Source organism: Oncorhynchus kisutch, unplaced genomic scaffold (genome assembly GCF_002021735.2).
Source record: "Oncorhynchus kisutch isolate 150728-3 unplaced genomic scaffold, Okis_V2 scaffold3805, whole genome shotgun sequence".
Lineage (NCBI taxonomy): Eukaryota > Metazoa > Chordata > Actinopteri > Salmoniformes > Salmonidae > Oncorhynchus > Oncorhynchus kisutch.
Window position 1 is genome coordinate 66,760 of NW_022265750.1, and position 23,019 is coordinate 89,778.

The 23,019-nt window shown below is 45.1% G+C and overlaps 1 protein-coding gene across 2 annotated transcripts in view; it reads right to left on the minus strand.

Annotated features, from left to right (window-relative positions):
• Positions 1 to 3,794: 3,794 nt before the first annotated feature.
• The window catches only part of dpysl4 (dihydropyrimidinase like 4), a 36,918-nt gene continuing 17,693 nt past the window's right edge, over positions 3,795 to 23,019 (minus strand). The window contains exons 6-14 of one of the 2 annotated variants that reach the window (XM_031820969.1): positions 18,899 to 18,979; positions 18,354 to 18,422; positions 13,846 to 13,966; positions 13,512 to 13,668; positions 12,132 to 12,273; positions 10,777 to 10,947; positions 10,412 to 10,591; positions 6,935 to 7,106; positions 3,795 to 6,206 (exon numbers count right to left, since the gene is read on the minus strand). In XM_031820969.1, coding sequence (XP_031676829.1) covers positions 6,115 to 6,206; positions 6,935 to 7,106; positions 10,412 to 10,591; positions 10,777 to 10,947; positions 12,132 to 12,273; positions 13,512 to 13,668; positions 13,846 to 13,966; positions 18,354 to 18,422; positions 18,899 to 18,979 — 1,185 coding nt within the window. In that variant the 3' untranslated portion in view covers positions 3,795 to 6,114. Of the gene's footprint in view, positions 6,207 to 6,928; positions 7,107 to 10,411; positions 10,592 to 10,776; positions 10,948 to 12,131; positions 12,274 to 13,511; positions 13,669 to 13,845; positions 13,967 to 18,353; positions 18,423 to 18,898; positions 18,980 to 23,019 lie in introns of both variants that reach the window. The other variant, XM_031820968.1, reaches the window with a different exon arrangement.

Genomic DNA, 23,019 nt, shown 5'->3' on the forward strand with positions numbered 1-23,019 from the left:
GGTGTGTAACCTTTCAGAGCAGAGCAGAGTGAGGCACGGTGTGTAACCTTTCAGAGCAGAGTGAGGGAGGGTGTGTAACCTTTCAGAGCAGAGCAGAGTGATGGAGGGTGTGTAACCTTTCAGAGCAGAGCAGAGTGAGGGAGGGTGTGTAACCTTTCAGAGCAGAGCAGAGTGAGGGAGGGTGTGTAACCTTTCAGAGCAGAGCAGAGTGAGGGAGGGTGTGTAACCTTTCAGAGCAGAGCAGAGTGAGGGAGGGTGTGTAACCTTTCAGAGCAGAGCAGAGTGAGGGAGGGTGTGTAACCTTTCAGAGCAGAGCAGAGTGATGGAGGGTGTGTAACCTTTCAAAGCAGAGTGAGGGAGGGTGTGTAACCTTTCAGAGCAGAGCAGAGTGAGGTACGGTGTGTAACCTTTCAGAGCAGAGTGATGGAGGGTGTGTAACCTTTCAGAGCAGAGTGATGGAGGGTGTGTAATCTTTCAGAGCAGAGTAGAGTGATGGAGGGTGTGTAACCTTTCAGAGCAGAGTGATGGAGGGTGTGTAACCTTTCAGAGCAGAGTGATGGAGAGTGTGTAACCTTTCAGAGCGGAGTAGAGTGATGAAGGGTGTGTAACCTTTCAGAGCAGAGCAGAGTGATGGAGGGTGTGTAACCTTTCAGAGCAGAGTGAGGGAGGGTGTGTAACCTTTCAGAGCAGAGCGAGGGAGGGTTTGTAACCTTTCAGAGCAGAGTAGAGTGATGGAGGGTGTGTAACCTTTTAGAGCAGAGTAGAGTGATGGAGGGTATGTAACCTTTCAGAGCAGAGCAGAGTGACGGAGGGTGTGTAACCTTTCAGAGTAGAGTGATGGAGGGTGTGTAACCTTTCAGAGCAGAGTGATGGAGGGTGTGTAATCTTTCAGAGCAGAGTAGAGTGATGGAGGGTGTGTAACCTTTCAGCGCAGAGTGAGGGAGCGTAACCTTTCAGAGCAGAGTGAGGGAGCGTAACCTTTCAGAGCAGAGTGAGGGAGGGTAACCTTTCAGAGCAGAGTGAGGGAGGGTGTGTAACCTTTCAGAGCAGAGTGAGGGAGCGTAACCTTTCAGAGCAGAGTGAGGGAGCGTAACCTTTCAGAGCAGAGTGAGGGAGCGTAAACCTTCAGCGCAGAGTGAGGGAGCGTAACCTTTCAGAGCAGAGTGATGGAGCGTAACCTTTCAGAGCAGAGTGAGGGAGCGTAACCTTTCAGAGCAGAGTGAGGGAGCGTAAACCTTCAGAGCAGTGTGAGGGAGTGTAACCTTTCAGAGCAGAGTGAGGGAGCGTAAACTTTCAGAGCAGAGTGAGGAAGCGTAACCTTTCAGAGCAGAGTGAGGGAGCGTAAACCTTCAGAGCAGAGTGAGGGAGCGTAAACTTTCAGATCACATGAACCATACCCCAGCTGTTACACAACACATTATAATCCTGGGATGACATAGCACCTGTTTCTGTCTGTCTGGTGTGTGTGTGCGTGTATGTGTGCGTGTGCATGTGTGTGTCAGACCAGAGCACCTACGTCACGTGACGCCTTACAGAGGGAACTGGATCCTCCAGCCCTCCAGAGTAGAGGCTCGTTGGCACGCAGCCATGTTCCTAACCTTTCACACACACACACAGTGACGCACACACACACACACACACAAACTCAGATGAGTTAACTATGTACCAATGGAGATGTCACAAACAACAGAGAGACATGTAAGAGACCGACTTGATTTGTGCAGAGTCATATTGAATCTACAGTTGAAGTCAGAAGTTTATTTTCACCTTGGCCAAATACATTTAAACTCAGTTTTTCACAATTCCTGACATTTAATCCTAGTAAAAATTCCCTGTCTTAGGTCAGTTAGGATAACCGCTTTATTTTAAGAATGTGAAATGTCAGAGTAGAGAGAATTATTTATTTCAGATTTTATTTCTTTCATCACATTCCCAGTGGGTCAGGAGTTTACATACACTTAATTAGTATTTGGTAGCATTGCCTTTAAATTGTTTAACTTGGGTCAAATGTTTTGGGTAGCTTCCCACAATAATTTGGAGGAATTTTGGCCCATTCCTCCTGACAGAGCTGGTGTAACTGAGTCAGGTTTGTAGGCCTCCTTGCTCGCACATGCTTTTTCAGTTCTGCCCACAAATTGTCTATAGGCTTGAGGTCAGGGCTTTGTGATGGCCACTCCAATACCTTGACTTTGTTGTCCATAGGCCATTTTGCCACAACTTTCGAAGTATGCTTGGGGTCATTGTCCATTTGGAAGACCCATTTGCGACCCAAGCTTTAACTTCCTGACTGATGTCTTGAGATGTTGCTTCAATATACCCACATACTTTTTCTTCCTCGTGATGCCATCTATTTTGTGAAGTGCACCAGTCCCTACTGCAGCAAAGCACCCCCACACTATGATGCTGCCACTCCTGTGCTTCACGGTTGGGATGGTGTTCTTCGGCTTGCAAGCCTCCCCCCTTTTCCTCCATACACAACGATGGGCATTATGGCCAAACAGTTCTATTTTTGTTTCATCAGAACAGAGGACATTTCTCCAAAAAGTACGATCTTTGTCCCCATGTGCAGTTGCAAACTGTAGTCTGGCTTTTTTTATGGTGGTTTGGAGTCGTGGCTTCTTCCTTGCTGAGTGGCCTTTCAGGTTATGTTGATATTGGACTCATTTTACTGTGGATATAGATACTTGTGTACAGTATCTGTTCCCTCCAGCCTCTTCACAAGGTCCTTTGCTGTTGTTCTGGGATTGATTTGCACTTTTCGCACCAAAGTACATTCATCTCTAGGAGACAGAATGCGTCTCCTTCCAGAGCGGTATGATGGCTGCGTGGTCCCATGGTGTTTATACTTGCGTACTATTGTTTGTACAGATGAACGTGGTACCTTCAGGCCTTTGGAAATTTCTCCAAAGGATGATCCAAACAATTTATTTTCTGAGGTCTTGGCTGATTTCTTTTGATTTTCCCATGATGTCAAGCAAAGAGGCACTGAGTTTGAAGGTAGGCCTTGAAATACATCCACAGCTACACCTCCAATTGACGCAAATTATGTCAATTAGCCTATCAGAAGCTTCTAAAGCCATGACATCATTTTCTGGAATTTTCCAAGCTGTTTAAAGGCACAGTCAACTTAGTGTATGTAAACTTCTGACCCACTGGAATTGTGATACAGTGAATTATAAGTGAAATAATCTGTCTGTAAACAATTGTTGGAAAAAGTACTTGTGTCATACACAAAGTAGATGTCCTAACCGACTTGCCAAAACTATAGTTTGTTTACAATAAATTTGTGGAGTGGTTGAAAAACGAATTTTAAATGACTCCAACCTAAGTGGATGTAAACTTCCGACGTCAACTGTATATAAGACATGTTATGACATTGTCATTACAAATGACAAATATAAACCAATTACACTTTTCCCCCTCAAACTTTATTCAGGACATGCTTACATTAGCTTTCGGGACACAAATCCTATTTCCATTGGACACAGAAACAGTAGAAAAAGACTAAAGATTGACCACTTCATTTGACCTTTTTTACATGACCACTTAACGAATGCAAACAACCTTTCCAAAGGCTGACTGAGTTACACTGTTGAACAAGACAGTTGAACAAGAACAACATTAATGTTGTTGATGTCTATTTAGGCAACAAACAAACAAAATAAAAATGTCCACATTCTCAACTGGACCATGTAAAAGTACAAACGTCGAAGTCTACAAAAAGAGAAAGGAAATGGTAGAAAATTAAATAAAATCATTACAAAGAAGAGTCGGGTTTAAAAAAAGCGAGAGACTTTTAAAACCACTGTTTTATTGTTCACAGCTCCACGTATCCCTGTGTATCTTGGCTACAACGTGGCTGTTCAATAGCCTGGAATCCTGACTGCTATGCTCTGTTTCACCAAGTCAGTGGAGCATTCAGTATGGCTGAACCAGGCTAGGGTTTCAAAGCACCAGGATGTTTGGTCTTTATATACAAAAAATATAAAAGTCACACAATGAAAGAGGAACATGGCTGTGCTATAAAGACAAAAACACAGATCCAGTATACAGATGATATGGGCTTCCCTGTACCTCCTATATAGACATGAAGGATTGGTGAAGTTCCTATTCTGACTGACTGAATAGAAGGATTGGTGAAGTTCCTATTCTGACTGACTGAATAGAAGGATTGGTGAAGTTCCTATTCTGACTGACTGAATAGAAGGATTGGTGAAGTTCCTATTCTGACTGACTGAATAGAAGGATTGGTGAAATTATTACTCTGACTGACTGAATAGAAGGATTGGTGAAATTATTACTCTGACTGACTGAATAGAAGGATTGGTGAAGTTCCTATCCTGACTGAATAGAAGGATTGGTGAAGTTCCTATCCTGACTGAATAGAAGGATTGGTGAAGTTCCTATCCTGACTGACTGAATAGAAGGATTGGTGAAGTTCCTATCCTGACTGAATAGAAGGATTGGTGAAGTTCCTATCCTGACTGAATAGAAGGATTGGTGAAGTTCTTATCCTGACTGACTGAATAGAAGGATTGGTGAAGTTCTTATTCTGACTGAATAGAAGGATTGGTGAAGTTCTTATTCTGACTGAATAGAAGGATTGGTGAAGTTCTTATCCTGACTGAATAGAAGGATTGGTGATGTTGTTATTCTGACTGAATAGAAGGATTGGTGAAGTTCTTATTCTGACTGAATAGAAGGATTGGTGAAGTTCTTATCCTGACTGAATAGAAGGATTGGTGATGTTGTTATCCTGACTGAATAGAAGGATTGGTGATGTTGTTATTCTGACTGAATAGAAGGATTGGTGAAGTTGTTACTCTGACTGACTGAATAGAAGGATTGGTGAAGTTCTTATCCTGACTGAATAGAAGGATTGGTGAAGTTCCTATCCTGACTGAATAGAAGGATTGGTGAAGTTCCTATCCTGACTGAATAGAAGGATTGGTGAAGTTCTTATTCTGACTGACTGACTGAATAGAAGGATTGGTGAAGTTCCTATCCTGACTGAATAGAAGGATTGGTGAAGTTCCTATCCTGACTGAATAGAAGGATTGGTGAAGTTCTTATCCTGACTGAATAGAAGGATTGGTGAAGTTCTTATCCTGACTGAATAGAAGGATTGGTGAAGTTCCTATCCTGACTGAATATAACATGGAAGCAAAGTTAGCTCACCTACATTGGGATAAAACACCATAATAATAGTAAGACAAGTGTGACTAGAGGACTGTCCCTACAGTCTGTTCCCAGTAACAGTAATACGCACTTATTTTCCTTGTTGTATTTGTAATGAGTAACGATTAAGAGGAAAAGTCATGCATAACAGTAAGAGACGGTAAGATGAAGCCTAAATAGCCTACAGCCATGACTAAATAACAACAGAGAGAGACAACAAGTTCGCGTCAGTCTGAAATGGCCCTCTATTCCCTAGATAGCGCACTACTTTTGTCCTCTAGTGCACTATCTAGGGAATAGAGTTCCATGTTGGACTCAACTACAGAGTTTCTTAGAAGCATTGAAGCGAAAGCAGAAGCAGGCATCACTACGACGAGAGAGAGAGAGAGCTGAGAGGCATTCTGTGGTCTAAAGAGAACTACTTTCATCTAGGACTCATGTATCACCATGTTAGTAAAGCTATAGTGAAGCTGAGGAGACGATGAGAGAGACGGTTATCTGACTGAGGAGACAGAGACTGTTTAAGCTGCATGCTATGGAGATCTGACAGGGACAGTTGACTATTGAGGGCTGATGAGATAAATTGATTGAGGAATTGATCACAATATTGATAAAGGATAACAGATCAAAGTACTAAGTTAGTGGGTTTTATCAGTTGGTGTGTCTACCATAGAAATAGAATGACTGGTAACTACTAGTGGTAATTGTAGTTCTATGCTGTATACTGGTGGTAACTACTTGTGGTAAATGTAGTTCTAATCTGTATACTGTTTTACAGTTGTATCTGAGAGGAGGATTGCATGTTCAGGTTTCACTGTTGAGTTTAGTTCTGGAAGCCGGGTGAGATTTGTTTTGATTGATGTAGTTGGTTGTTGCTACAGTAGTTGATTTATTTTTCTCCCTACAGCAGACGTGAGGAGCAAGGAGCTCCCAGGTTCACGACAGGGAGGTGATATTGGAGCGGCCACCGGGTGGCGCCACGATCCTCTGTGCTGAGCGTCGTGGGATGTGGTCGTCAATCTGAGTTCCTGTATCGGAGAACAAGAACAAAGATCTGTTACAAACAATTGAGTACATTTTGGGTTCTGATAGGAGTAAGACAGTATAACTATGATTGAAATAACCATTGTACAGCTTCCCAAATCCCTGACCTTAGATGTAACTACAGCTATACTGTAGCTATAATTGGTCCTGTGTGGTTCAACAGAGACAGTAAACAGAGCTAGAGGTTAGACTGTAATAAGACTGACAGGATAAAACAGGACTCCCAATTAGAAAGATGATTGGCTGAAACAAGGGAATGGGAGTGAGATGGTCAGAGTGAGAGAGAAGGAGAGAGAGGGAGGAAGATGGAGAGAGTGGAAGAGAGGGAGATGGGGGGGAGAGAGAGTGAGAAGGGGGAGAGAGATTAGGATGCTTATAGACAGAGACACCGAGAGAAAAGGAAGGACAAATAAATAATTAAATAATACAACCCTGACATCAAGACAAAAGGAGACAGTTTCCTGTCTGGTACTTCCAGAGAGTGAAAGAGATTTGATCTTAATGAGAATAACCCTGTATAGAATAACCCTGTATAGAATAACCCTGTATAGAATAACCCTGTATAGAATAACCCTGTATAGAATAACCCTGTATAGAATAACCCTGTATAGAATAACCCTGTATAGAATAACCCTGTATAAATAAAGGTTCAATTAAAAAAGTGAGGAGAAACATCCACACCCAGTAAAGAGTAGACGAAGCTTACCCATACCGGATAGGGTGAAACCAGACTGGTGCAGGTTCCTGGTGGGGCCGAGGGGGCCCTTCCCTGGGCACTGGGGCCCCCTGCTGGAGGGAGTGGCCGGCACTGACTTAGTCATGCTGATGACATCATGGACCGGTCCATCATAGTTCCCTCGGGGGACGCCACGGGCATCAGCCATCTGGAGAGGGAGGAGAATGTTATGTAAAGGATAATGTAAATATTAAGCCATCTGGAGAGAATGTCATGTAAAGGATAATGTAAATATTCAGCCATCTGGAAAGAATGTCATGTTAGGATAATGTAGATCATCAACCATCTGGAGAGAATGTCATGTTAGGATAATGTAGATCATCAACCATCTAGAGAGAATGTCATGTTAGGATAATGTAGATCATCAACCATCTGGAGAGAATGTCATGTTAGGATAATGTAGATCATCAACCATCTAGAGAGAATGTCATGTTAGGATAATGTAGATCATCAACCATCTGGAGAGAATGTAATGTAAAGGGTAATGTAGATTGTCAAGCATCTGGAGAGAATGTCATGTTAGGATAATGTAGATCATCAACCATCTGGAGAGAATGTCATGTTAGGATAATGTAGATCATCAACCATCTGGAGAGAATGTCATGTTAGGATAATGTAGATCATCAACCATCTGGAGAGAATGTCATGTTAGGATAATGTAGCTCGTCAAGCATCTGGAGAGAATGTCATGTTAGGATAATGTAGATCATCAACCATCTGGAGAGAATGTCATGTTAGGATAATGTAGATCATCAACCATCTGGAGAGAATGTCATGTTAGGATAATGTAGAACATCGACCATCTGGAGAGAATGTCATGTTAGGATAATGTAGATCGTCAAGCATCTGGAGAGAATAATGTAGCCTTAATGTAGCCTCACTAAAAAGTGATTTACTGTGTAATATACAGTAAGTAAATGGTGGAAAGAAAGTTATGCCACATTTGTAAAAGCACAAGTTGCGATGGACCTTTATACTATCACACTCTTATCTCTGCATAGCCATTAGCCCATAGCCGTTAGCCATTAGCTGTTAGCCATTAGACCTTAGCCGTTAGCCATTAGCTGTTAGCCATTAGCCGTTAGACATTAGCCGTTAGTGTTTAAATTGCTGCAATTGCACTTCAAAAGCACAGTTTCTTAAAAACCTAATGTGGTAGAGTTTCAGGCCTCTGTCTGTAAAGTTTACCTCTCGCTCTAGGTGACTTCTGCAACAGGATAATGACAGGGCCATTTGAGGATGGATTGTTCTTATTCCTCTTTAGCTCTCAGCTCTTACCTTTCACTGGTTCTCTGATTTTATCTCTTACCCTGCTGCGGGCTTTGAGAAATTATACAACTGAATGGTGGCAAACGCTTTAAGACAATGAAATGTCCCCCTTGCTTCAAGTGAGATCTGCAACACGATAATGACGAGGACATTTAACACCCCTACTGCTTCTCTTTCTGGACAGAACATCTTTGTCCTCATTAGCTTATTAAATTCCCAAGCTGGCCCCATTCCATCATGCCCACCTAATCAACCCCTTCGTTCAACCCCCTGGGATATATCACTCCGGTAAAACCTTTTGGCACAAAACGGTCACGTGAATTACATAAGTGGATGCCACACATTGGTGGTGGATGAGGTGAGTTCTCCCTTACTATCTAAAGCTCTTTGAGTACCTCAGTAGGTAAAAAGGCGCTACGTTAATCCAATGTAATATTATTTGTATTAGCCGTTAGCTCCGAGCTCTTACCCTGCTTCTGTAATTTATCCCACCTGCTCCTCTTTTTTGTTGGTACTGTAGGTCCATTTTCTCATCAGCTCTTACCCTGCTAGCATTAGCCTCTAGCTATTACCCTGCAAGCATTAGCCTCTAGCTCCTACCCTGTTAGTATTAGCCCCTAGCTATTACCCTGCAAGCATTAGCCTCTATCTTCTACCCTGTTAGTATTAGCCCCTAGCTATTACCCTGCTAGCATTAGCCCCTAGCTATTACCCTGCTAGCATTAGCCTCTAGCTCTTACCCTGCTAGCATTAGCCCCTAGCTATTACCCTGCTAGCATTAGCCTCTATCTCCTACCCTGTTAGTATTAGCCCCTAGCTATTACCCTGCAAGCATTAGCCCCTAGCTGTTACCCTACAAGAATTAGCCCCTAGCTATTACCGTACAAGCATTAGCCCCTAGCTATTACCGTACAAGCATTAGCCCCTAGCTGTTACCCTACAAGCATTAGCCCCTAGCTATTACCCTACAAGCATTAGCCCCTAGCTATTACCCTGCTGTGCTTTTACCCTGCAAGCATTAGCCACCTTCTCCTACCCTGCTGTGCTTTTACCCTGCAAGCATTAGCCACTATTTCCTACCCTGCTGTGCTTTTACCCTGCAAGCATTAGCCACTATTTCCTACCCTGCTGTGCTTTTACCCTGCAAGCATTAGCCACTACCTCCTACCCTGCTGTGCTTTTACCCTGCAAGCATTAGCCCTAAGTCCTACCCTGCTGTGCTCTTACCCTGCTAGCATTAGCCACTATATCCTACCCTGCTGTGCTCTTACCCTGCTAGCATTAGCCCCTAGCTCTTACCCTGCTAGCATTAGCCACTATCTCCTACCCTGCTGTGCTTTTACCCTGCCAACATTAACCCCTAGCTCTTACTCTGGTTAGCCTTCACCACTATTCTCTTACCCTGCTGGTTGTTAGCCCCTAGCTCTTACCCCGATTAGCCATAATCTCTCTTCTCTTACCCTGCTGGTTGTTAGCCCCTAGCTCTTACTATGGTTAGCCTTCATCTCTCTTCTCTTACCCTGCTTGTTGTTAGCCCCTAGCTCTTACCCTGGTTAGCCTTCATCTCTCTTCTCTTACCCTGCTTGTTGTTAGCCCCTAGCTCTTACCCTGGTTAGCCATAATATCTCTTCTCTTACCCTGCTGGTTGTTAGCCCCTAGCTCTTACCCTGATTAGCCATAATCTCTCTTCTCTTACCCTGCTGGTTGTTAGCCCCTAGCTCTTACCCTGGTTAGCCTTCATCTCTCTTCTCTTACCCTGCTGGTAGTTATCCCCTAGCTCTTACCCTGGTTAGCCTTCATCTCTCTTCTCTTAACCTGGTTAGCTTACATCTCTCTTCTCTTAACCTGGATAGCCTTCATCTCTCTTCTCTTAACCTGGTTAGCCTACATCTCTCTTCACTTACACTGGTTAGCCTACATCTCTCTTCTCTTACCCTGGTTAGCCTTCATATCTCTTCTCTTACACTGGTTAGCCTTCATATCTCTTCTCTTAACCTGGTTAGCCTTCATATCTCTTCTCTTACCCTGGTTAGCCTTCATCTCTCTTCTCTTACCCTGGTTAGCCTTCATCTCTCTTCTCTTAACCTGGTTAACCTTCATCTCTCTTCTCTTACCCTGGTTAGCCTTCATCTCTCTTCTTCTCTCTTCTCTCACCCTGGTTAGCCTTCCTCTCTCTTCTCTCACCTTGCTGCGTGCTTTGATCCTCTTGTAGATGAAGTCAGGATAAGCCTTCCTGGGTACGAAGCGTCCAGAGCCCTCTGAGACGTTCAGCTTTCCCCCCTCCAGGACGATCTTCCCCTGGCTGATCACCACAACCGGGGCTCCCCGGACCTCCATGCCCTCAAAGATGTTAATCTCCACTGTCTGGAAACACACACAAGGACAGAATAATGAACATCCAGCTCAGACATGATATCATCATCATTACACCCTTACAGACAGACCGACAAAACTCCTCCCTGACAGGCAGACAGACACATTGGAGAGGAATGTCTGAATGATGTCTGGAGGTTGACTGTGAAAGAGAAGGAGGGTGTGTGTGTGTGTACCAGTGCGTGGGTCGCGGCTGAGATGGTCTTGGTCTCCTTGGGGTTCCAGATCACGATGTCTGCGTCTGACCCCACAGCAATCCTTCCTTTACGAGGATACAGGTTGAACAGCTTGGCAGCGTTGGTGCTCGTCACCGCAACAAACTCATTCTCATCCATCTTGCCTGTCGCCTGGGGAATACGGAACAACACATTATCTTCACAATCAGGAGAGAGCTGTCTTTTATACAACAATGCAAAGACGTTACTGTTAAAGACATATCGCATCACTGTGAAAACCAGTGAAGAAGAAGAAGAAGAAGAAGAGGAATAGGAAGAAGAAGAAGAGGAATAGGAAGAAGAAGAAGAAGAATAGGAAGAAGAAGAAGAAGAATAGGAAGAAGAAGAAGAAGAAGAATAGGAAGAAGAAGAAGAAGAAGAAGAAGAAGAAGAATAGGAAGAAGAAGAAGAAGAATAGGAAGAAGAAGAATAGGAAGAAGAAGAATAGGAAGAAGAAGAAGAATAGGAAGAAGAAGAAGAAGAAGAATAGGAAGAAGAAGAAGAAGAAGAATAGGAAGAAGAAGAAGAAGAAGAAGAAGAATAGGAAGAAGAAGAAGAAGAAGAATAGGAAGAAGAAGAAGAAGAAGAAGAAGAAGAATAGGAAGAAGAAGAAGAAGAAGAATAGGAAGAAGAAGAAGAAGAAGAATAGGAAGAAGAAGAAGAAGAAGAAGAAGAATAGGAAGAAGAAGAAGAATAGGAAGAAGAAGAAGAAGAATAGGAAGAAGAAGAAGAAGAATAGGAAGAAGAAGAAGAAGAATAGGAAGAAGAAGAAGAAGAATAGGAAGAAGAAGAAGAAGAATAGGAAGAAGAAGAAGAAGAATAGGAAGAAGAAGAAGAAGAAGAAGAAGAATAGGAAGAAGAAGAAGAAGAAGAATAGGAAGAAGAATAGGAAGAAGAAGAAGAAGAATAGGAAGAAGAAGAAGAAGAAGAATAGGAAGAAGAAGAAGAAGAAGAATAGGAAGAAGAAGAAGAAGAAGAATAGGAAGAAGAAGAAGAAGAAGAATAGGAAGAAGAAGAAGAAGAATAGGAAGAAGAAGAAGAAGAATAGGAAGAAGAAGAAGAAGAAGAATAGGAAGAAGAAGAAGAATAGGAAGAAGAAGAAGAAGAAGAATAGGAAGAAGAAGAAGAAGAAGAATAGGAAGAAGAAGAAGAAGAATAGGAAGAAGAAGAAGAAGAAGAAGCAACAACAACAGAACCAGGGGTGTCCTACAGTGGACTAGCTGTCTAAACTGCTGCCTCCAGATCATATATACAGCATGGCCTTGAATCAGGCCAACTACAGAAACTCTTTATTTCCCACTGTAAAGCACACATACCACAGCCTTCTCCCAGACGATGGCTAGCCTCTCCTCGATGCCGTTAGTTCCCTCAGGGATGAGGGTGAAGTTGTCTTTCCCAACAGCCTTCTGGGCCGTCGAGAAGGTGCTGTGGCCACTGGCCGTCACCTGAAGGTCTCCACTGTGGACCAAGAGAACAGGACAGTCAGACCACTGTGGACCAAGAGGACAGGACAGTCAGACCACTGAGGACCAAGAGAACAGGACAGTCAGACCACTGAGGACCAAGAGAACAGGACAGTCAGACCACTGAGGACCAAGAGAACAAGACAGTCAGACCACAGCACAGTGAGTCACCATCTAAGAGAACAACACAGTGAGTCACAATAAGGGATGACTAAAAGAACAACAGTGAGTCATCATCAGGGACGACTAAGAGAACAACAGTGAGTCATCATCAGGGATGACTAAGAGAACAACACAGTGAGTCACCATCAGGGATGACTAAGAGAACAACACAGTGATTCACTATCAGGGATGAATAAGAGAACAACACAGTGAGTCACCATCAGGGATGACTAAGAGAACAACAGTGAGTCACCATCAGGGATGACTAAGAACAACACAATGAGTCATCATCAGGGATGACTAAGAGAGCAACACAGTGAGTCACCATCAGGGATGACTAAGAGAACAACACAGTGAGTCACCATCAGGGATGACTAAGAGAACATCACAGTGAGTCACCATAAGGGATGACTAAGAGAACAACACAGTGAGTCACCATCAGGGATGATTAAGAGAACAACACAGTGAGTCACCATCAGGGATGATTAAGAGAACAACACAGTGAGTCACCATCAGGGATGACTAAGAGAACAACACAGTGAGTCACCATCAGGGATGATTAAGAGAACAACAGTGAGTCACCATCAGGGATGACTAAGAGAACAACACAGTGAGTCACCATCAGGGATGACTAAGAGAACAACACAGTGAGTCACCATCAGGGATGAATAAGAGAACAACAGTGAGTCACTATCAGGGATGACTAAGAGAACAGAAGCTGATTCACTAATTAATAATCTGTTTTCTGGTTGTTTTAGGGTGTCCGTGAGAGCTTTCAAGGGTGTCCGTGAGAGCTTTCAAGGGTGTCCGTGAGAGCTTTCAACGGTGTCCGTGAGAGCTTCGAAGTTCTGCTAGATGCAGACAAAGTAATTCAGGTATAATTCAGAAATGTTCTGTCTTCATTCTGGTGTCTGTGTCTCTATGGCTACGTTCACACAGGGAGCCCAAATTCTGATCTTTTGCATCAACACATCTTTTGTATTTTCTGACCAATCAAATCAGATCTTTTGTCAATAAATGGGAAAGATCAGAATGGGGCTGCCTGTGTAAACGCAGCTTATGTGTTCTCACCAGGAAAGCAGGGAGTTGAGGTAGTCAGGGGTGCTGGGGTCTGGGCTGAGGGGCGGGGACATGACGAACGCTGCTGCCTTAGCCCAGTTCTTACTCCAATAGTGTGATCCGTCTGTCCCAAGGCTGGCTGTGATTGGCTCGCCATAAACCACCATGCCTGAAAATCATCCAATGAAAAAAGACAAGGCATTTGTACAAGAAAAAGCAGTTTTTTCAGACATTTTTTTGCCAGGTCAACAACAAATGTGTTTAGCCATCAAAGTTAACAAAGAATGTATGATACAGAAATTATTTCCAAATAAAGTTGTTATTGAATCACTAAACCCATTCTCACCCTTCTTCCTGGCCTTGGCGATGACATCAGCAGCCGACTTGCTCATCACCTTGGTGATGTAGAGAGGACAGTTGGCCTGCTTGGCGATGGTGATGGCCCGGTACACTGCCTCTGTCTCCACCTAGTGGTCACAAATTAAACACCTTACTGTAACATCTCAACCAACATTTATTTTTTATTTAACTCGGCAAGTCAGTTAAAGAACAAATTCTTATTTACAATGACAGAATAGGAACAGTGGGTTAACTGCCTTGTCAGCAGTTCACGTTTACCTTGTCAGCTCGGGGATTCAATATAGCAACCTTTCGGTTACTGGCCCAACGCTCTAACCACTAGGCTACCTGCTCTAACCACTAGGCTACCTGGCTCTAACCACTAGGCTACCTGCTCTAACCACTAGGCTACCTGCTCTAACCACTAGGCTACCTGCTCTAACCACTAGGCTACCTGCTCTAACCACTAGGCTACCTGGCTCTAACCACTAGGCTACCTGCTCTAACCACTAGGCTACCTGCTCTAACCACTAGGCTACCTGCTCTAACCACTAGACTACCTGCTCTAACCCCTAGGCTACCTGCTCTAACCACTAGGCTACCTGCTCTAACCACTAGGCTACCTGGCTCTAACCACTAGACTACCTGCTCTAACCACTAGGCTACCTGCTCTAACCACTAGGCTACCTGCTCTAACCACTAGGCTACATGCTCTAACCACTAGGCTACCTGCTCTAACCACTAGGCTACCTGGCTCTAACCACTAGACTACCTGCTCTAACCACTAGGCTACCTGCCTCTAACCACTAGGCTACCTGCTCTAACCACTAGGCTACCTGTTCTAACCACTAGGCTACCTGCTCTAACCACTAGGCTACCTGCTCTAACCACTAGGCTACCTGCTCTAACCACTAGGCTACCTTCTGTAACCACTAGGCTACCTGCTCTAACCACTAGGCTACCTTCTGTAACCACTAGGCTACCTGCTCTAACCACTAGGCTACCTGCTCTAACCACTAGGCTACCTGCTCTAACCACTAGGCTACCTGCTCTAACCACTAGGCTACCTGCTCTAACCACTAGGCTACCTGCTCTAACCACTAGGCTACCTGCTCTAACCACTAGGCTACCTGCTCTAACCACTAGGCTACCTGCTCTAACCACTAGGCTACCTTCTGTAACCATTAGGCTACCTGCAGCCACAAATCACAGTTTCTACTAGGTACAACAGCCACAAAGTCAAAATTGGCAATATCGTAATTTTTTTAATGTATTTTAAGTTAGGTTTAAGTAAGGTTTGCAGTGTGGTTAAGGTTAGGATTCAGGTTACACACCAAAAGTGTCCATAGGAGAACACTTTTTGATTCCAGGTAGAACCCTTTTTTGTTCCAGGTAGAACTCTTTTGGGTTCCATGTAAAAGCCTCTGTAGAAAGGGTTCGACATTGAACCGAAAAGGGTTCTACCTTGAACCAAAAGGGTTCTACCTGGAACCAAAAGGGTTCTAAAGCCATATAACTATTTTTGGTTCCAGGTAGAACCCTTTTGGGTTTCATGTAAAAACCCTCTGTAGAAAGGGTTCTACATGGAAACGAAAAGGGTTCTACCTGGAACCAAAAATAGTTATACGGCTGTAGAACCCTTTTAGGTTCTAGATAACACATTTTTTCTAAGAGTGTAGGCTTAGGTTTAAAATCAGATTCGAAGAAGAGAAATGGTAGAAATACGTTTAAGACTTTGTGGCTGTGGTAACTAGTGACGACCACAAATCACTTGAGTAACACTACGACTCCCGAGTGGCGCAGTGATTTAAGGAACTGCATCTCAGTGCTAAAGGCATCACTACAGACACCCTGGTTCGATTCCAGGCTGTATCACAACTGGCCATGACTGGGTATCCTATAGGGTGGTACACGATTGGCCCAGTGTTGTCTGGGTTTGGCTGGGGTAGGCTGTCATTGTAAATAAGAATTTGTTCTTAACGGACTTGCTTAGTTAAATAAAGGTTAGATTAAAAAAATCGCCTCCTAACGTAGGTGGAATATGGTAAAGTCAATCTCTACATGAAAGGCTCGACACACGCATACTCAGGCCGACTGGCTGTCGTTCAGGCAAATGAGAAATAAGTGCACTCAGGCAATTCGTAAGGCCAAAGTTAGTTACTTTAAGGAGCAGATCTGCCTCTTTTTCCACTGCCCTGCTACAAAGTTTCTCCCTGCAGGCAGTCACTGAGTCCGAGGTGCTAAAGGAGCTCCTGAAACTTGACCCCCATAAAACTACTGTGTCAGATGGTTTAGACCCTTTCCTCTTTAAGGTTGCATCCCCTATCATCTCCAAGCCTTTCTCTGACCTTTTTAACCTGTCTCTCCTTTCTTCTTTAAGGTTGCTGACCCTATCATCACCAAGCCTATCTCTGACCTGTTTAACATGTCTCTCCTTTCTGGGGAGGTTCCCATTGCTTGGAAGGCAGCCACGGTTCATCCTTTATTTAAAGGGGGAGATCAAGCTGATCATAACTGTTTTGGGCCTATTTCTATTTTGCCCTTATCAAAAGTGGTGGAAAAAGTTGTCAATAATCAACTGATCAATCAATTCTCTCTGGTTTGCAATCTGGTTTCCGCTCAGGTTATGGATGAGTCACTGCAACCTTAGAGGTCCTCAATGATGTCAACATTGCCCTTGATTCTAAGCTATGTTGTGCTGCTATTTGTATTGACTTGGCCAAAGCTTTTGATAAGATAGACCATTCCATTATTGTGGGTCGGCAAAGGAGTATTGGTTTCTCTGAGGGGTCTTTGGCTTGGTTTGCTAACTACCTCTCTTAAAGAGTGCAGTGTCTAATGTCAGAACATCTGCTGTCTTAGCCACTGCCTGTCACCAAGGGAGTACCCCAAGGCTCGATCCTAGGCCCCACACTCTTCTCAATTTACATCAACAACATAGCTCACGCAGGAGGAAGCTCTCTCATCCATTTATATGCAGATGATACAGTCGTATACTGTTAAATGCTCTACAACAAATCTTTCTTAGTGTCCAACAAGCTTTCTCTACCCTTGTTCTGAACACCTCCAAAACAAAGATCATGTGATTTGGTAAGAAGAATGCCCCTCTCCCCACAGGTGTGATTACTACCTCTGAGGGTTTAGAGCTTGAGGTAGTCACCTCATACAAGTACTTGGGAGTATGGCTAGACGGTACACTATCCTTCTCTCAGCACATATCAAAGCTGCAGGCTAAAGTTAAATCTGACTTGGTTTCCTCTATCATAATCGTTCCTCTTTCACCCCAGCTGCCAAACTAACCATCCTACCCAGGCTAGATTACGGAGACATAATTTATAGATCGGCAGGTAAGGGTGATCTCGAGCGGCTAGATGTTTTTACTATTCGGCCATCAGATTTGCCACCAATGCTCCTTATAGGACACATCACTGCACTCTATATTCCTCTGTAAAATGGTCATCTCTTTATACCCGTCGCAAAACCCACTGGTTGATGCTTTTTTATAAAACCCTCTTAGGCCTCACTCCCCCCTATCTGAGATATCTACTGCAGCCCTCATCCTCCACATACAACACCCGTTCTGCCTGTCACATACTGTTAAAGGTCCCCAAAGCACACACATTCCTGGGTCGCTCCTCTTTTCAGTTCGCTGCAGCTAGCGACTGGAACGAGCTGCAACAAACACTCAAACTGGACAGTTTTATCTCAATCTCTTCATTCAAAGACTCAATCATGGACACTCTTACTGACAGTTGTCGCTGCTTTGCGTGATGTATTGTTGTCTCTACCTTCTTGCCCTTTGTGCTGTTGTCTGTGCCCAATAATGTTTGTACCATGTTTTGTGGTGCTACCATGTTGTGTTGCTACCATGTTGTTGTCATGTTGTGTTGCCACCATGCTGTGTTGTCATGTGTTGCTGCCTTGCTATGTGTTGTCGTCTTAGGTCTCTCTTATGTAGTGTAGTGTTGTCTCTCTTGTGGTGTGTTTTGTCCTATATTTAGATTTTATCTATTTATTTTTAATCCCAGCCCCGCAGGAGGCCTTCTGCCTTTTGGTAGGCCGTCATTGTTAATAATAATGTTTTTAACTGACTTGCCAGTTAAATAAAGATTTTAAAAAATGTTAAAAGAGGACTGGCCACTCCGATCCTGGTTCCTCTCTAGGTTTCTTCCTTAGGTTCCTTCCTTTCTAGAGAGTTTTTCCTAGCCACTGTTCTTCTACACAGACATTACTTGCTCTTTGGGGTTTTAGCACTTTGTGACTACAGCTGATGTAAAAAAGGGCTCTAATAAAATACATTTGATTGATTTATTGAGATTACAATATTCAGTCTCATTTCCATTATTATTGAGAGTGGAAAATTCATCCACAAGGTATTTTCAACAAGCAATGGCATGTCTAGTCTCCTGGTTTTAAACCCCTCTGTCACTAACAGTAACACTGGCTCATAACAAGATACTGTAATGTGATCATGTAAATGAAGCTATTGTTTACACAGAGACAGGAAGTCCCTACCTCCTCTGGGTGACACAGCACATGTCCCTCAGGCCCAGTGATCCCCAGCTCCAGTAGTCGCTTCTGCTCCTATATAGATAGAATGGGAAAGACGGAAACTACACTTCACATGGTGCAATCAAAGACAGCAGGTTATTCTGCTCCTATATAGATAGAAGGGTGAAAGACAGAAACTACACTTCACATGGTGCAATCAAAGACAGCAGTTTATTCTGCTCCTATATAGACAGAAGGTGAAAGACAGAAACTACACTTCACATGGTGCAATCAAAGACAGCAGTTTATTCTGCTCCTATATAGACAGAAGGGGAAAGACAGAAACTACACTTCACATGGTGCAATCAAAGACCGCAGTTTATCCTGCTCCTATATAGATAGAAGGTGAAAGACAGAAACTACACTTCACATGCTGCAATCAAAGACAGCAGTTTATTCTGCTCCTATATAGATAGAAACATGGCAACTGAAGATGACCTTTGCCCAGGAGAGATCTGCCCAGTCACTGTCAAAGGCCAGTCTTTCAAGTCAACAGTACAGTAGCCTACCTCGTCAATGATGTCACCGTTCTCAGCGTGAACCTGAGCGATGGCCCCCAGGTCTCTAATGATACCAAACATCTCATACATCTGGCATGGGAAAGAGATAAAAACAAGGAGGGGGGGTTCATCAAAATGCAGAGGACCGTGCTCCACACTCTCATGCTCTAAAAGCCTTCTCTTGTTTGGTCTCTATTGTTGCCATTGTCCTGGCTGGAAGAGGGTTCAATGAATGTGGAGGAGCAGCGTGAGGTAATACAGTAGGGGGAGTGATGCTCAGTGTGAGGTAATACAGTAGGGGGAGGGATGCTCAGCGTGAGGTAATACAGTAGGGGGAGTGATGCTCAGTGTGAGGTAATACAGTAGGGGGAGTGCTGAGGTGATACAGTAGGAGTAGGGGTAGTGCTGACCAGTGTGAGGTAATACAGTAGGAGTAGGGGAGCCCAGTGTGAGGTAATACAGTAGGGAGAGTGCTGCTCAGCGTGAGGTAATACAGTAGGGAGAGTGCTGCTCAGCGTGAGGTAATACAGTAGGGGGAGTGCTGCTCAGCGTGAGGTAATACAGTAGGGGTGGTGAGGTAATACAGTAGGGGGAGTGCTGCTCAGCGTGAGGTAATACAGTAGGGGTGGTGAGGTAATACAGTAGGGGGAGTGCTGCTCAGCGTGAGGTAATACAGTAGGGAGAGTGCTGCTCAGCGTGAGGTAATACAGTAGGGGGAGTGCTGCCCAGCGTGAGGTAATACAGTAGGGGGAGTGCTGAGGTAATACAGTAGGGGGAGTGCTGCTCAGCGTGAGGTAATACAGTAGGGGGAGTGCTGAGGTAATACAGTAGGGGAGTGCTGCTCAGCGTGAGGTAATACAGTAGGAGTAGGGGTAGTGCTGCTCAGCGTGAGGTAATACAGTAGGGGGAGTGCTGCTCAGCGTGAGGTAATACAGTAGGGGTGGTGAGGTAATACAGTAGGGGTGGTGAGGTAATACAGTAGGGGTGGTGAGTTAATACAGTAGGGGTGGTGAGGTAATACAGTAGGGGGAGTGCTGCTCAGCGTGAGGTAATACAGTAGAGGGAGTGCTTCTCAGCGTGAGGTAATACAGTAGGGGGAGTGCTGCTCAGCGTGAGGTAATACAGTAGGGAGAGTGCTGCTCAGCGTGAGGTAATACAGTAGGGGGAGTGCTGCTCAGTGTGAGGTAATACAGTAGGGAGAGTGCTGCTCAGTGTGAGGTAATACAGTAGGGGGAGTGCTGCTCAGTGTGAGGTAATACAGTAGGGGTGGTGAGGTAATACAGTAGGGGGAGTGCTGCTCAGCGTGAGGTAATACAGTAGGGAGAGTGCTGCTCAGCGTGAGGTAATACAGTAGGGGGAGTGCTGCTCAGCGTGAGGTAATACAGTAGAGCAGTGCTGCTCAGTGTGAGGTAATACAGTAGGTGGAGTGCTGCTCAGCGTGAGGTAATACAGTAGGGGTAGTGCTGCCCAGTGTGAGGTAATACAGTAGGGGGAATGCTGCTCAGCGTGAGGTAATACAGTAGAGGTGGTGAGGTAATACAGTAGGGGTGGTGAGTTAATACAGTAGGGGTGGTGAGGTAATACAGTAGGGGTGGTGAGGTAATACAGTAGGGGTGGTGAGGTAATACAGTAGGGGTGGTGAGTTAATACAGTAGGGGTTGTGAGGTAATACAGTAGGGGGAGTGCTGCTCAGCGTGTGGTAATACAGTAGGGGTGGTGAGGTAATACAGTAGGGGTGGTGAGGTAATACAGTAGGGGTGGTGAGTTAATACAGTAGGGGTGGTGAGGTAATACAGTAGGGGGAGTGCTGCTCAGCGTGTGGTAATACAGTAGGGGTGGTGAGGTAATACAGTAGGGGTGGTGAGGTAATACAGTAGTTGTGGTGAGTTAATACAGTAGGGGTGGTGAGGTAATACAGTAGGGAGAGTGCTGCTCAGCGTGAGGTAATACAGTAGGGGGAGTGCTGCCCAGCGTGAGGTAATACAGTAGGGGGAGTGCTGAGGTAATACAGTAGGGGGAGTGCTGCTCAGCGTGAGGTAATACAGTAGGGGGAGTGCTGAGGTAATACAGTAGGGGAGTGCTGCTCAGCGTGAGGTAATACAGTAGGTGGAGTGCTGCCCAGTGTGAGGTAATACAGTAGGAGTAGGGGTAGTGCTGCTCAGCGTGAGGTAATACAGTAGGGGGAGTGCTGCTCAGCGTGAGGTAATACAGTAGGGGTGGTGAGGTAATACAGTAGGGGTGGTGAGGTAATACAGTAGGGGTGGTGAGTTAATACAGTAGGGGTGGTGAGGTAATACAGTAGGGGGAGTGCTGCTCAGCGTGAGGTAATACAGTAGAGGGAGTGCTTATCAGCGTGAGGTAATACAGTAGGGGGAGTGCTGCTCAGCGTGAGGTAATACAGTAGGGAGAGTGCTGCTCAGCGTGAGGTAATACAGTAGGGAGAGTGCTGCTCAGCGTGAGGTAATACAGTAGGGGGAGTGCTGCTCAGTGTGAGGTAATACAGTAGGGAGAGTGCTGCTCAGCGTGAGGTAATACAGTAGGGGGAGTGCTGCTCAGCGTGAGGTAATACAGTAGGGGTGGTGAGGTAATACAGTAGGGGGAGTGCTGCTCAGCGTGAGGTAATACAGTAGGGGTGGTGAGTTAATACAGTAGGGGTGGTGAGTTAATACAGTAGGGGTGGTGAGGTAATACAGTAGGGGGAGTGCTGCTCAGCGTGTGGTAATACAGTAGGGGTGGTGAGGTAATACAGTAGGGGTGGTGAGGTAATACAGTAGTTGTGGTGAGTTAATACAGTAGGGGTGGTGAGGTAATACAGTAGGGGGAGTGCTGCTCAGCGTGAGGTAATACAGTAGGTGGAGTGCTGCTCAGCGTGAGGTAATACAGTAGGTGTAGGGGTAGTGCTGCCCAGTGTGAGGAAATACAGTAGGGGGAGTGCTGAGGTAATACAGTAGGGGGAGTGCTGCTCAGCTTGAGGTAATACAGTAGGGGAGTGCTGCTCAGCGTGAGGTAATACAGTAGGTGGAGTGCTGCCCAGTGTGAGGTAATACAGTAGGAGTAGGGGTAGTGCTGCTCAGCGTGAGGTAATACAGTAGGGGTAGTGCTGCCCAGTGTGAGGTAATACAGTAGGGGGAATGCTGCTCAGCGTGAGGTAATACAGTAGGGGTGGTGAGGTAATACAGTAGGGGTGGTGAGGTAATACAGTAGGGGTGGTGAGTTAATACAGTAGGGGTGGTGAGGTAATACAGTAGGGGGAGTGCTGCTCAGCGTGAGGTAATACAGTAGAGGGAGTGCTTCTCAGCGTGAGGTAATACAGTAGGGGGAGTGCTGCTCAGCGTGAGGTAATACAGTAGGGAGAGTGCTGCTCAGCGTGAGGTAATACAGTAGGGAGAGTGCTGCTCAGCGTGAGGTAATACAGTAGGGGGAGTGCTGAGGTAATACAGTAGGAGTAGGGGTAGTGCTGCCCAGTGTGAGGTAATACAGTAGGGAGAGTGCTGCTCAGCGTGAGGTAATACAGTAGGGAGAGTGCTGCTCAGCGTGAGGTAATACAGTAGGGGGAGTGCTGCTCAGTGTGAGGTAATACAGTAGGGAGAGTGCTGCTCAGCGTGAGGTAATACAGTAGGGGGAGTGCTGCTCAGCGTGAGGTAATACAGTAGGGGTGGTGAGGTAATACAGTAGGGGGAGTGCTGCTCAGCGTGAGGTAATACAGTAGGGGTGGTGAGGTAATACAGTAGGGGGAGTGCTGCTCAGCGTGAGGTAATACAGTAGGGAGAGTGCTGCTCAGCGTGAGGTAATACAGTAGGGGGAGGTGCAGCGTGAGGTAATACAGTAGGGGGAGTGCTGCTCAGTGTGAGGTAATACAGTAGGGGGAGGTGCAGTGTGAGGTAATACAGTAGGTGGAGTGCTGCTCAGCGTGAGGTAATACAGTAGGGGTAGTGCTGCCCAGTGTGAGGTAATACAGTAGGGGGAATGCTGCTCAGCGTGAGGTAATACAGTAGGGGTGGTGAGGTAATACAGTAGGGGTGGTGAGGTAATACAGTAGGGGTGGTGAGTTAATACAGTAGGGGTGGTGAGGTAATACAGTAGGGGGAGTGCTGCTCAGCGTGAGGTAATACAGTAGGGGTGGTGAGGTA